Source organism: Engystomops pustulosus, chromosome 9 (assembly GCF_040894005.1).
Source record: "Engystomops pustulosus chromosome 9, aEngPut4.maternal, whole genome shotgun sequence".
NCBI lineage: Eukaryota > Metazoa > Chordata > Amphibia > Anura > Leptodactylidae > Engystomops > Engystomops pustulosus.
The window spans coordinates 100,832,776-100,846,664 of NC_092419.1; the positions used below are offsets into that span (position 1 = coordinate 100,832,776).

The 13,889-nt window shown below is 49.8% G+C and overlaps 1 protein-coding gene across 7 annotated transcripts in view; it reads right to left on the reverse strand.

Moving 5' to 3' along the window:
- Positions 1-13,889, reverse strand: part of RALGPS1 (Ral GEF with PH domain and SH3 binding motif 1) — a 254,050-nt gene that overhangs the window by 182,869 nt on the left and 57,292 nt on the right. For all 7 annotated transcript variants that reach the window (XM_072124780.1, XM_072124779.1, XM_072124778.1 and 4 more), the window contains 2 exons: positions 11,584-11,691; positions 11,407-11,457 (listed from right to left, as the gene is read on the reverse strand). In XM_072124780.1, the coding sequence (XP_071980881.1) occupies positions 11,407-11,457; positions 11,584-11,691 (159 nt within the window). The remainder of the gene's footprint in view (positions 1-11,406; positions 11,458-11,583; positions 11,692-13,889) is intronic.

Sequence of the window (13,889 nt, forward strand, 5' to 3'; positions counted from 1 at the left end):
CTTAGAGGCCAATGATGCATAATCCAATTACCCCTAATAGCCTCAGACTTAGACTCAAATTATATAAAATTCCAGCATTTTCCCTTGATTTTCCCCATAAACATGTTTTAGTTTAGGGCTGCTGTGAGTTGCATCATGTTCCATATAGAAACACTGGATCGATATCTATCTTATATAAACACATGAGCGGCCAGGATGACTGTATAGAAGAAATAGCTCATAGTCTGCACAATACATCACTTCTTATACCGTATATTGTCCTCCAGAGCTGCTGTTCATAATGTAAAGGGAGACAACATGACACAACCATATGTAGTCATTATGGAGGCTACAATGCAATGGCCTTGGATTAAAGGAGAAAGTATCTTCACTGTGTCCATGTTATGCTGATAGATGGATAAGCATAAAGTCATCAGTTCTGCTTCCCCTCGTACAGTGACAACAGATGTATATGGCAGATATTAACCCCACAGATGGTTTGGTCCAGCTATGGAGGGATACATATATCTATGTGCTGTATAACTGCCTCAGAATATGATATGCTATGCAAACTATCAATGAATGAACCTAATAGATATTGAAGGAAGGGGCAACTGTGTAAGTGTGCACTCACATGGACGTGTGCTCGCCCCGGGCTACACATGTCGGCACGCTGCAGAGGAGATCACACCGCGCGGCCGTTCTTGCGTAAAATCTCTATCTTTGGCGTGGGCACGCAATGTTGAGTACACGTTGTGCTCACCTAACCAAGCCTGGGCGCCATAGCCGCCTATAGGGGACGTATATCCAGCTGGATATATGTTCCCCAACTGTTGTGTGAATGTACCCTTAATGGAACCGAATGCCAAGCTTTATTTTGTGTTCCCTTCTAAGAAACATAAAAGATGCGTCATAGATGTTGATCTCCTTCAAGAAGATGAGGTTGGGAAAAAGATCTCAAATCCTTAAATCGGAAAACACTATTTGATGGGTGTGGACGTAGGGGCAATTTAGTTGATGGAACCCAATTTCAAGTCTATGGATGACTCGGATGGGCTGAGTTTGTGTTTCCTTGCATACGGGAAATCATAGATATTTCTCTACTTCGCTGGTTTTAGAAATTAATTGCCATACAGGAGATTTGGGCAAAAGTTGGCAAACCCTCAATCAAGAAGTATGTGACTGTACTGTGGACTGAGAGGCAACTGTGTTGGCGGAACACAACGCCAAGTCTATGAATGGATTGGGCAGGTTAGATTTTAGAACCAGTTTGATCAGTACCGGAGATCTCTGGCAGCTGCTTATCTGCTTTCCTCTGATGGTTTGGTTCACATCAGACACTTAGAATTGACAGCAAGTTGTTAATTAATATCTTATAGATATCCACCAGTTGCTGGTTTTCCACTCTACCCTATGAGCTGATGGAGCACATAGAGTAGATTTTTCTGGAGACATTTTTTCTCTTTTTGTTAGTCCAGTAACTTATTACATCTGACAAACCCTCCTTTGAAGTTTTATCAAACATCTTGACCCGTCAGCGAGAAATCACTGGGTGAGAGGCGTTTTTTTTTTCTGTCTGAACCCCGTCCACCACTTATCTCTCCACTAAGGAACGCTGGTTTATGTCTCCCAAAACATGTCTCTCCCAAAAGTTCACAAACTAAGATAATTGCATCACACGTTACTGTTTGAACTTTCTCTTGACAGAAAAATTATGGAAACATTTATTCCTTCGACGTCTTCCAAAAACACAAAAGCCTTCGATCTGCCAGCTTTCCTGGCCTCCTGCTATAATGAGGTCGTAAGGGAAGGACTATAATAATAATAATAATAATAATTCTTTATTTATATAGCGCACACAGATTACGCAGCGCTGCACAGGCATGTCAAATGTGCTGGAACCCAAGAAGATTTACTGCACCCGTGTGTTTGTGGGTTGATGGAAGCTGGACTTGTGTATTGGCAGTGCAGAGATGATAGATTTATAGAAGACGATACAAGATACATATTGTTTTTTTTGGGAAACAGAACACAATTACTAATTTCTCTACTCTTTGAGGGGGAGGTAGAATGTAGTGACAAAGACAAAGGGAAGTTGAAAGAGACAAGTATAAAAAGGTAATTAGGAAAAGCTAAAGTGCTACCAAGTCAAAAAAGGACCAAACTTTTCAATAAACTCTGCATAAATCAGTGGTCCAATCTGTGTACACGAGGGGTCACAGTACAATTACCCCTTATGGCCTTCATTCCACATGATAGATCTGTTTCCAGCTTGTTAGGCTCTACTTGTATTTCTCAATTGTCTCAGTGCTGTAGGATGGAGACTGACTGCTATGATGTTGCCCATACACACAGAGAAGATAATCTGCTCCATAACCTTCTCTCAGTAGCATCATAAGAGTACATGATGATATGACATAATATAACAAAAAACACAGACAAGTACTGATGTAAATAAAGCAGAAAATGGACTAAACATCTGGTAGCCTCCATCAGAGCCTGTGTACCTCTCAAACATAAGTATCGAAGGGATGATGTAAATATTTGAGAAGTATTGGCTTGTACGGATATGAATAAATCACTTGGGGCGAACCAGAAACCTACTATTAGCTGCAGCAGCTTCTGTCTGTTCCTGTGTCTCTAATCTCTCACTCAGATACCTCCGCAGGATCTGGTCTGCTGAGAAGTGCAGGCATAAATCACTTGGGGCGAGACAGAAACTTACTATTAGCTGCAGCAGCTTCTGACTGTTCCTAGGTCTCTAATTTCTCACTCAGAAACCTCAGCAGGATCTGGTCTGCTGAGAAGTGCAGGCATAATTCACTTGGGGCGTGACAGAAACGTACTATTAGCTGCAACATCTTCTGTCAATGCCTGAGTGTATCTCCCCTCTCACTCAGAATAATTTTTAAAAAACACTGACTTGTACTGATATCAACCTCTCACTCAGAATCATCACAAAAATAATGTTTGAGAAGTTCTAACTTGTACTGATATGAATCACTTGGGGTGAGACAGAAACTTACTACTAGCTGCAGTAGCTTCTGACTACGCCTTTGTTTCTAATATCTCACTCAGAAGCATCAGCAGGATCATGTAAATAATTTTTGAGAATTGCTAATCTGTACTGATATGAATAAATCACTTGGGGCAAGACAGAAACTTACTATTAGCTGCAGCAGCTTCTGTATGTCACTCAGGTATAGATCACTTCATCCCCCTTCACAACCCATAAACTTCCATATAATCCGATGCCTCTGAGAGTCTAGTCTTTCAAACGCTAACAAGTCTGATTACATATAAATGTCAGGAAAGAGCCAGATAAGTGGAGGCAGAGGAATTTTCCTCTGATACATTTATGAAACTGATTCTATTGGTTGATTAAAAGTTTCCTGAAAAACCAGGATAGGTCATCAATATTAGATTAGTGAAGTCCTGAAACCCTGAACCCACACTGATGTCTAAAGAGACCACAGTATTCAGAGTATTCAGAAAAGCATTGAGGTCTCAATTTCTTACCAAGCAGAGCGCCATAAATTGTATAGTGGCTGTGCTTTGTATTACAGCTGACCGTAATGAGGCTGAGCAACATTATGTCACAGCAATCAACATCTCACAAATCTAATATTAATGAGCTTATAATAGGTCATCAATATTTCAGTCCCAGAAAACCCCATACAGATGAGATGGCCTCTGTATAATGCCGGTGATAAAGGGAAGTACATTATTAAAAAAGAAAATACAAATCCCCCGCAGTAATGATTACACTTGGAGAAGACGCCATATTTTATATGCAGATTCTTCATACAGAGACACTTTGTACATCTGTGTGTTATTTCCAGACATCCCTCATTACAGGGAAGGTTTTTGTGATGTTTTTCTAGCCCCACTTATAATGTCATCTTTGTGCCCCTTGTAGACGGGAAGTGAGACGGAGCGCGGTCTCGGTTGTATACGAGTAGTAGCGAACGCTTGAGCGATCTCTTATTAAGAGCATTTGGCCGGGAGCTTTAATAAAGTGCAGCTCATAAAGCTGTCAGGAGGAGATTGCTCTCATATACCTACAAATCCTCTGCTCGGATCAGCCCCGCACAGGTCGTCTGCTAGCAATTGTTATAGTGTTAGGGTAACGTACGATGGATTTATTAGGTGAGCGGCCTACATGGACGGGGGTCGGCTATTATCACTTATGGAAATGCTGTTTTAGCTACTAGGATGGCGTACAATTATATAAACCTTATATGAGGCTTATAACAGAGTCCAGGTGAGTCCATAAGCAAAACTAAATGGTGCCCAAAATTGGGCAACATAATAAAGGGAGACTGGCAGCAAGTGTGACCATATCTGCAGCTGGGGGTCTCCATATCCCCAGCAGGTGTGACCATATCTGCAGCTGGGGGTCTCCATATCCCCAGCAGGTGTGACCATATCTGCAGCTGGGGGTCTCCATATCCCCAGCAGGTGTGACCATATCTGCAGCTGGGGGTCTCCATATCCCCAGCAGGTGTGACCATATCTGCAACTGGGGGTCTCCATATCCCCAGCAGGTGTGATCATATACGCAGCCGGGGGTCTCCATGTCCGCAGCCGGGGGTCTCCATGTCCACAGCCGGGGGTCTCCATGTCCACAGCCGGCGCCTCCATATCTGCAGTGGTGTGTCTTCCTCCCAGGAGTACCAAATCCGAGGCCTGCTCCGGTTTTATCTCAGATATGAGGGGAAGGTTTCCGAGCCTAAGATATTGGGACCTGTCAAGTGGCATCACTGTGATTATAGTGATTGTCATTAATAATGCAGGCGACAGTGGTAAAAGAAGATGGTTCTGCAGCATCACCTCTGTTTCATAACTACGTAAACGGTGATTGGATTATATAGAGGCAGTACCACCGACAAGGATAATGAACATATTTCCCATCACTGCATTGTGGAAGGGAAAATGGAACTTTTCTGCGGGGTTTTCTGAGCCACCAATGACTTAGCAATAGGATAGGTCACTAGTAGTAAACTGGTGGGGGTACAGCAGTCTACAACCTCACAAATCAGCTTGGACATCGTTACCAAAGCGCTGATACATTATGGACAGAACCAGTAGCAGAGGACAAGGTCTGCAGGGTATTGGCCGTACGACGGCACTTTTACGGGCTGTCCGGATGATTCAACCAATGAGTGGCCACCTAGATCACATCAGACTTCAATTCCTTCTATCATCACCTGGTCCAAGCAGGGCACCGGTTGGCTGAAGTAGGTCCCATGACTTCCTAGAACTTGCGGCCAGCAAGATTCTTGTGAAAACCTCTCTATTATTTTATTCCATGCTTATTCCATCTCAGGTTACTATGTCAAGTTAAAGAGAACCTTTCACCACTGCTCACACTTCGGTATGAACAAGCTGCAGGGGTTGCTACACAGATTTGGGGGCATTTTGAATGATCTTTCTAGCCCCCCCCCCCCCCCCCCCAACCTGGTGGCAGAGATATCAATTAAAATATCTGACCATTTACAGAGAGCGGAGGTAAGGGGTGTGTGTTATGCTTATCTCCTTTGACACATGTCCCTTCCTCCGCTCCAGCTGCTCCTCTCTGACAGTGGAGAGGATTACAATGGTCAGATACTGGGACTGATATCTCAGTAACCATGAGGGCTAGAAAGAAAATTCAAAGTGCCCCTAAATATGTTCATCTCCACACGTGTGGAAGGTCCTCTTTAAGCTCCACTTTCACCCCCCCCCCACCCCTCTAGGTTTCCTTCTGTAAACATAGTACATATATCAAACACTTTCATAATTCAGGTGGCGAAGAGAAGAGTTATTGACTTTCCAGGAGTTTCATCATTCCCGGGATAATACATGACTCTTTTACTCTCTTCTGGATCTCATTAGTCGTCGGCGGACCTTTAGCCGTACTTCTTAACTTCTGACATTCTATTTGAAGACGGAAAAGTTTTCCATCTCAGAAGACTATGACAGCATGTCAGCACTCATTACGTGCGAGTTGTGTGTGTATTGTAATAACGGCATATACCACAAGGCCAGAGCTAATGGAGTCGGCGGTGACGGAGCCGATAACAGCTGCCGAGGATTGGTTTCAATCAGTTCCAGGATTCTGCAGAGCTTCAGGCAATCACAGCGGAGCAGGAGCCTGGACAAGGTTAAAGGGGCTGATGATAAAATTAGTCACTTGCTATAATCATCACTTTCTGGGAGGGGGGAAAGCACAGGCCGACGTTAGCCGAAATCCAAATCTTTGCTCATCGTCTGCTTGATTTCCTTCTGCCCCCTTTTTCCTAACCACTGATCAAACATCGGGTGTATGCCAGCAGCGGGCCGTTATACCACACATTACACTGGCATTACTAAGACGTCCATGGCTCGCGAAGATCTCTGCATCTTACATCAGGAATTCCTGCATTTCCCCTGCAAAAATTTCTCTAAATTGAATTAGGAACAAGACATAATCGTGCCGGGCCTGTTCCAAATCTGTCCCATAACACATCATTCATACTGCAGCTGTACGTATAGAGAGCAGACATCTACATTTATTATAGGGGGGAAAAATCATCAACGTGTCGCCCTCTATCCAGTGGATAAACGTCAGTGGTTTCTTATTTAAAAAGTTTCTAAGAAAGGTTCAGAAATTAGATATATATTCTGCAACCAAAAGATACATTGGGGGTCAATAACAAAGGGCCGAATCGCTTTTTTTCGCCGGGTTTCCCAAATTTTTCCGATTTGCGCCAAATTGCCCCGGGTTTTTGGCGCACACGATCAGATTGTGGCACTTCGGCGCCGGCATGCATGCGATGGAAATCGGGGCCGTGGCCGTCGGAAAACCCGACGTATTCGGAAAAATCGCTTGACACGCACTTACCTGCACCAAGAAATAGACGGTGAACTCCAGCGGACCTCGGCGCAGCAGCGACACCTAGTGGATATTGGCGCACGGACCTTAGATTCACCGAATCAGCGTAGGAGAACCCCATTGTAGTTCAAAAGGGGTCAACACTGTAACCGTCACTTAATTCAGCTGGGGGACAGAGGACCCCCATTGTGTGCTCTAGAGCAGCCAGTCCACCAAAGATCTACAACTTATCCCACCTCTGCTATAATGGATATATTGGGGCTCATTTACTAACGGTCCGCGGACCATGATTCCGTCGGGTTTCCCAAATATTTTTATTTTGCGCTAAATTGCCCCGGGTTTTTAGCGCACGCGAACAGATTGTGGCGCATCGGCCCCGGCTTGCATATGACAGAAATCGGGGCATGGCCGCCGGACAACCCGACGGATTCGGACAAACCGCAGAATTTCAGAACGGAATTGTGCGGCAAGATCAAGCACTCACATGCACCAGGAAGAAGCGGGTGAACTCCGGCGGACCTCAGCGTGGAAGCGCCACATGAAGGAAATTAGACGCAGGACCTTAGTGAATTGCGGCAGACCCGAATCCTCGTCGGACAACGCGCCGCGGGATCGCGTCAGGACCGGGTAAGTAAATGTGCCCCATTGTTTTCCAGCTAAATGAAGTGCTGGTGGCACAGGGTCTATGCGACCCTGCTAGTTGCCCCGCTTTTTCCTATCCACTGACTTATGAAAGTCATGTCAGCCACTGGAAACAAACAAAATGCGGTAAAAAAAAACTTATTCTGTAACTTTTTGATGGCGTCCTGCACTTGATAACTACAAACATTGTCCACTAATCCGTGGTCTAATATTTCATATGACGCTTAATACAGATTTAATTAGAGAGGTTTTTGTTCCAGTCAATTTAACATTAAATGAAGGAGATTTAACGGTGGGTTTGCTCCTCGCTCTGCGGTTCCATGTTTAATAAAATCCGAGGAAATGGATACCCTGCAGCCGCTCATATAAAGCCCCTCTCCCCCCGTGAGATAGGATAGTTTGGCACGGTGCAGACATGGGGGCCCCTCCTTCACCTGATCACTTACACACATCGGGGTAACATCGCTTTATTAATCTGTGCAGGCTATAATACTAAGGATCATCGGCAGAAGGCGCATCATCAAAATATAGGGTGAATTGTGGATCATTCTAGATTTACTAAAGAACTACAGTAAGGATGAAATAGTCTTCACTGATTTCGTTATGTTCCTTCAACCACATGGTCAGAAGCTCAGGATAGCAGGTGTATGCTGTGGAATACTCAATGCTCGCATGTTTCATATGTTGGCCTGAGTTAGTATACCCTATAACGCTCCACAATCGCCTGGAAACTAATGTGTATCACCAAAGTAAAGCAGCTTTCTAAAATTTAATTATTTACGCTAAATCCATGCAGCAAATCACACTTCCTTCAGCTCTTAATTCTCTACATTATTTACCTGTATACATCATGTGATCTCTACAAGCTTGGCCTTACACTGAGTGGGGAGGTTCTTGTTCCCCCGTTACAATGGAGTGGCAGGATGTGCCTGCACCCAGTCGCTCCATTCACTTTGTATGGGACTGGGGGAGTGCAGCAATCTCCTATAGTTATCACTTATGAATCCATTTTTGGCCTGCCCTCGTAAATTTACCATTAATATAAGCAGAGTATTTCACACAATTTTTGTGCTAAAAAAGCCCCACTTGGCTTGTACGCTTCATTAATGGGCGGGGTCTGGTGCTGGACCCTTCATTAATGGGCGGGGTCTGGTGCTGGACCCTTCATTAATGGGCGGGGGCTGGTGCTGGACCCTTCATTAATGGGCGGGGGCTGGTGCTGGACCCTTCATTAATGGGCGGGGGCTGGTGCTGGACCCTTCATTAATGGGCGGGGTCTGGTGCTGGACCCTTCATTAATGGGCGGGGTCTGGTGCTGGACCCTTCATTAATGGGCGGGGTCTGGTGCTGGACCCTTCATTAATGGGCGGGGTCTGGTGCTGGACCCTTCATTAATGGGCGGGGTCTGGTGCTGGACCCTTCATTAATGGGCGGGGTCTGGTGCTGGACCCTTCATTAATGGGCGGGGTCTGGTGCTGGACCCTTCATTAATGGGCGGGGTCTGGTGCTGGACCCTTCATTAATGGGCGGGGTCTGGTGCTGGACCCTTCATTAATGGGCGGGGTCTGGTGCTGGACCCTTCATTAATGGGCGGGGTCTGGTGCTGGACCCTTCATTAATGGGCGGGGTCTGGTGCTGGACCCTTCATTAATGGGCGGGGGCTGGTGCTGGACCCTTCATTAATGGGCGGGGGCTGGTGCTGGACCCTTCATTAATGGGCGGGGGCTGGTGCTGGACCCTTCATTAATGGGCGGGGGCTGGTGCTGGACCCTTCATTAATGGGCGGGGGCTGGTGCTGGACCCTTCATTAATGGGCGGGGGCTGGTGCTGGACCCTTCATTAATGGGCGGGGGCTGGTGCTGGACCCTTCATTAATGGGCGGGGGCTGGTGCTGGACCCTTCATTAATGGGCGGGGGCTGGTGCTGGACCCTTCATTAATGGGCGGGGGCTGGTGCTGGACCCTTCATTAATGGGCGGGGGCTGGTGCTGGACCCTTCATTAATGGGCGGGGGCTGGTGCTGGACCCTTCATTAATGGGCGGGGGCTGGTGCTGGACCCTTCATTAATGGGCGGGGGCTGGTGCTGGACCCTTCATTAATGGGCGGGGGCTGGTGCTGGACCCTTCATTAATGGGCGGGGGCTGGTGCTGGACCCTTCATTAATGGGCGGGGGCTGGTGCTGGACCCTTCATTAATGGGCGGGGGCTGGTGCTGGACCCTTCATTAATGGGCGGGGGCTGGTGCTGGACCCTTCATTAATGGGCGGGGGCTGGTGCTGGACCCTTCATTAATGGGCGGGGGCTGGTGCTGGACCCTTCATTAATGGGCGGGGGCTGGTGCTGGACCCTTCATTAATGGGCGGGGGCTGGTGCTGGACCCTTCATTAATGGGCGGGGGCTGGTGCTGGACCCTTCATTAATGGGCGGGGGCTGGTGCTGGACCCTTCATTAATGGGCGGGGGCTGGTGCTGGACCCTTCATTAATGGGCGGGGGCTGGTGCTGGACCCTTCATTAATGGGCGGGGGCTGGTGCTGGACCCTTCATTAATGGGCGGGGGCTGGTGCTGGACCCTTCATTAATGGGCGGGGGCTGGTGCTGGACCCTTCATTAATGGGCGGGGGCTGGTGCTGGACCCTTCATTAATGGGCGGGGGCTGGTGCTGGACCCTTCATTAATGGGCGGGGGCTGGTGCTGGACCCTTCATTAATGGGCGGGGGCTGGTGCTGGACCCTTCATTAATGGGCGGGGGCTGGTGCTGGACCCTTCATTAATGGGCGGGGGCTGGTGCTGGACCCTTCATTAATGGGCGGGGTCTGGTGCTGGACCCTTCATTAATGGGCGGGGTCTGGTGCTGGACACTTCATTAATGGGCGGGGTCTGGTGCTGGACCCTTCATTAATGGGCGGGGTCTGGTGCTGGACCCTTCATTAATGGGCGGGGTCTGGTGCTGGACACTTCATTAATGGTCGGGGGCTGCTGCTGGACCCTTCATTAATGGGCGGGGGCTGGTGCTGGACCCTTCATTAATGGGCGGGGGCTGGTGCTGGACCCTTCATTAATGGGCGGGGGCTGGTGCTGGACCCTTCATTAATGGGCGGGGGCTGGTGCTGGACCCTTCATTAATGGGCGGGGGCTGGTGCTGGACCCTTCATTAATGGGCGGGGGCTGGTGCTGGACCCTTCATTAATGGGCAGGGTCTGGTGCTGGACCCTTCATTAATGGGCGGGGTCTGGTGCTGGACCCTTCATTAATGGGCGGGGTCTGGTGCTGGACCCTTCATTAATGGGCGGGGTCTGGTGCTGGACCCTTCATTAATGGGCGGGGTCTGGTGCTGGACACTTCATTAATGGGCGGGGGCTGGTGCTGGACCCTTCATTAATGGGCAGGGTCTGGTGCTGGACCCTTCATTAATGGGCGGGGTCTGGTGCTGGACCCTTCATTAATGGTCGGGGGCTGCTGCTGGACACTTCATTAATGGGCGGGGGCTGCTGCTGGACATTTCATTAATGGGCGCTTATACGTTAGTCAATACGTTTTTTGGGGTACTATTATGTGCCTTGGCTTATACGCCAGTCGGCTTATACTGGAGTGTGTATGGTATATTGTTTTTCCAAGCACTACTTTCTGGGCGCAGAAACTTCTGTTAATGGATGGACGATCCCTTATGGAAATATAAGCACAAGTTGTCAGGATACTGGACCCCAGGATTTAAAAGATATGTTACACTAGTTTCATTTAAAACTATTCCTACTGGATAACCCTCTGAGGGGGAATTATTCCAGTGTTTTTGCACGGTGAACATTTGATTTGTGATGCATCACCCCTGGCACATTTATTGTGTTGCTATTAGTTTTTATAATAGTGTGTGCCTTAGACATCTCTTATATCTGCTTATAATAATCAATGAGGCTGGGTAAGGGTGCACTTACCTCTGGCAGAATTGCTTTGAATACTGGGGCATCCATCAGGGTGATCTGACTCTGGAATAAAACAAAAATGTCTACTGAATCAATGGCGACTCTGGGACAACGTACTCATGACACAGACCCTCCTGGAGGTGTAATGTGTACAGGAACCAATACTTTTCTGCGCGCTGCTGTACTTACTGCAAACTCCTCAGGAGTCACTTTCAATACATCGAACACCACAGCGTCATAGCTCTTATTGGCGTAGTCAGAGCTCTGTCCATCCAGAGAGTCCGAGCTGCTGCTCCCCTGGAAGCAACAAGGTAACAGTGTAAATACGTTTTATATAAAAGTAACCGTACTAATACAAAACATAAGACATCCATTACACAACAAATCCACTGCTTTTCTTTACGTCACTATATAAAGGGTTAATCTAGAAGTCAGACATTCCTTCTCTTTTGTGAACGCACCGATTTTTTCCACATTGCACAACCATAATTACATCTTCTTCTTCTTCTTCCATATTTTATTCCATTTGTTAAATTGTCACATTATTCCCCCATTACCTATACTTGGAAGGAATTATGTTTGTAGTCCATCTCTCAGGGCAGACTTAGAAGACCATTAAGGGGTTCTCCGAAATTATATAATCAAAGTCACAAATCGCGTTCTGCTGCAATAGAGGAGGTCACAGGCAACGGGGATTTAAAGGCAAAGCGACATATTCAGCACCCCTGGAGGTAGGTGGCCCAGAGGGGTTGTCATATTCATCATCATCAGTAGGGAGCCCAATTCCTTGGGAGGGGGCCAAGGAGCACCTCCACAACCAGAGGAGGGGGCCAGGGAGCACCTCCACAACCAGAGGAGGGGGCCAGGGAGCACCTCCACAACCAGAGGAGGGGGCCAGGGAGCACCTCCACAACCAGAGGAGGGGGCCAGGGAACACCTCCACAACCAGAGGAGGAGGCCAGGGAGCACCTCCACAACCAGAGGAGGAGGCCAGGGAGCACCTCCACAACCAGAGGAGGAGGCCAGGGAGCACCTCCACAACCAGAGGAGGGGGCCAGGGAGCCTCCACAACCAGAGGAGGGGGCCAGGGAGCACCTCCACAACCAGAGGAGGGGGCCAGGGAGCACCTCCACAACCAGAGGAGGGGGCCAGGGAGCACCTCCACAACCAGAGGAGGGGGCCGGGGAGCACCTCCACAACCAGAGGAGGGGGCCAGGGAGCACCTCCACAACCAGAGGAGGGGGCCAGGGAGCCTCCACAACCAGAGGAGGGGGCCAGGGAGCACCTCCACAACCAGAGGAGGAGGCCAGGGAGCACCTCCACAACCAGAGGAGGAGGCCGGGGAGCGCCTCCACAACCAGAGGAGGAGGCCGGGGAGCGCCTCCACAACCAGAGGAGGAGGCCTGGGAGCACCTCCACAACCAGAGGAGGGGGCCAGGGAGCCTCCACAACCAGAGGAGGGGGCCGGGGAGCACCTCCACAACCAGAGGAGGGGGCCAGGGAGCACCTCCACAACCAGAGGAGGGGGCCAGGGAGCACCTCCACAACCAGAGGAGGAGGCCGGGGAGCGCCTCCACAACCAGAGGAGGAGGCCAGGGAGCACCTCCACAACCAGAGGAGGGGGCCAGGGAGCACCTCCACAACCAGAGGAGGAGGCCGGGGAGCGCCTCCACAACCAGAGGAGGGGGCCAGGGAACACCTCCACAACCAGAGGAGGAGGCCAGGGAACACCTCCACAACCAGAGGAGGAGGCCAGGGAACACCTCCACAACCAGAGGAGGAGGCCAGGGAACACCTCCACAACCAGAGGAGGAGGCCAGGGAACACCTCCACAACCAGAGGAGGGGGCCAGGGAGCACCTCCACAACCAGAGGAGGAGGCCAGGGAACACCTCCACAACCAGAGGAGGAGGCCAGGGAACACCTCCACAACCAGAGGAGGGGGCCAGGGAGCACCTCCACAACCAGAGGAGGGGGCCAGGGAACACCTCCACAACCAGAGGAGGAGGCCAGGGAACACCTCCACAACCAGAGGAGGGGGCCAGGGAGCCTCCACAACCAGAGGAGGGGGCCAGGGAACACCTCCACAACCAGAGGAGGGGGCCAGGGAGCACCTCCACAACCAGAGGAGGGGGCCAGGGAGCCTCCACAACCAGAGGAGGGGGCCAGGGAGCACCTCCACAACCAGAGGAGGGGGCCAGGGAGCTCCTCCACAACCAGAGGAGGGGGCCAGGGAGCACCTCCACAACCAGAGGAGGGGGCCAGGGAGCTCCTCCACAACCAGAGGAGGGGGCCAGGGAGCCTCCACAACCAGAGGAGGGGGCCAGGGAGCACCTCCACAACCAGAGGAGGGGGCCAGGGAGCACCTCCACAACCAGAGGAGGGGGCCAGGGAGCTCCTCCACAACCAGAGGAGGGGGCCAGGGAGCCTCCACAACCAGAGGAGGGGGCCAGGGAGCACCTCCACAACCAGAGGAGGGGGCCAGGGAACACCTCC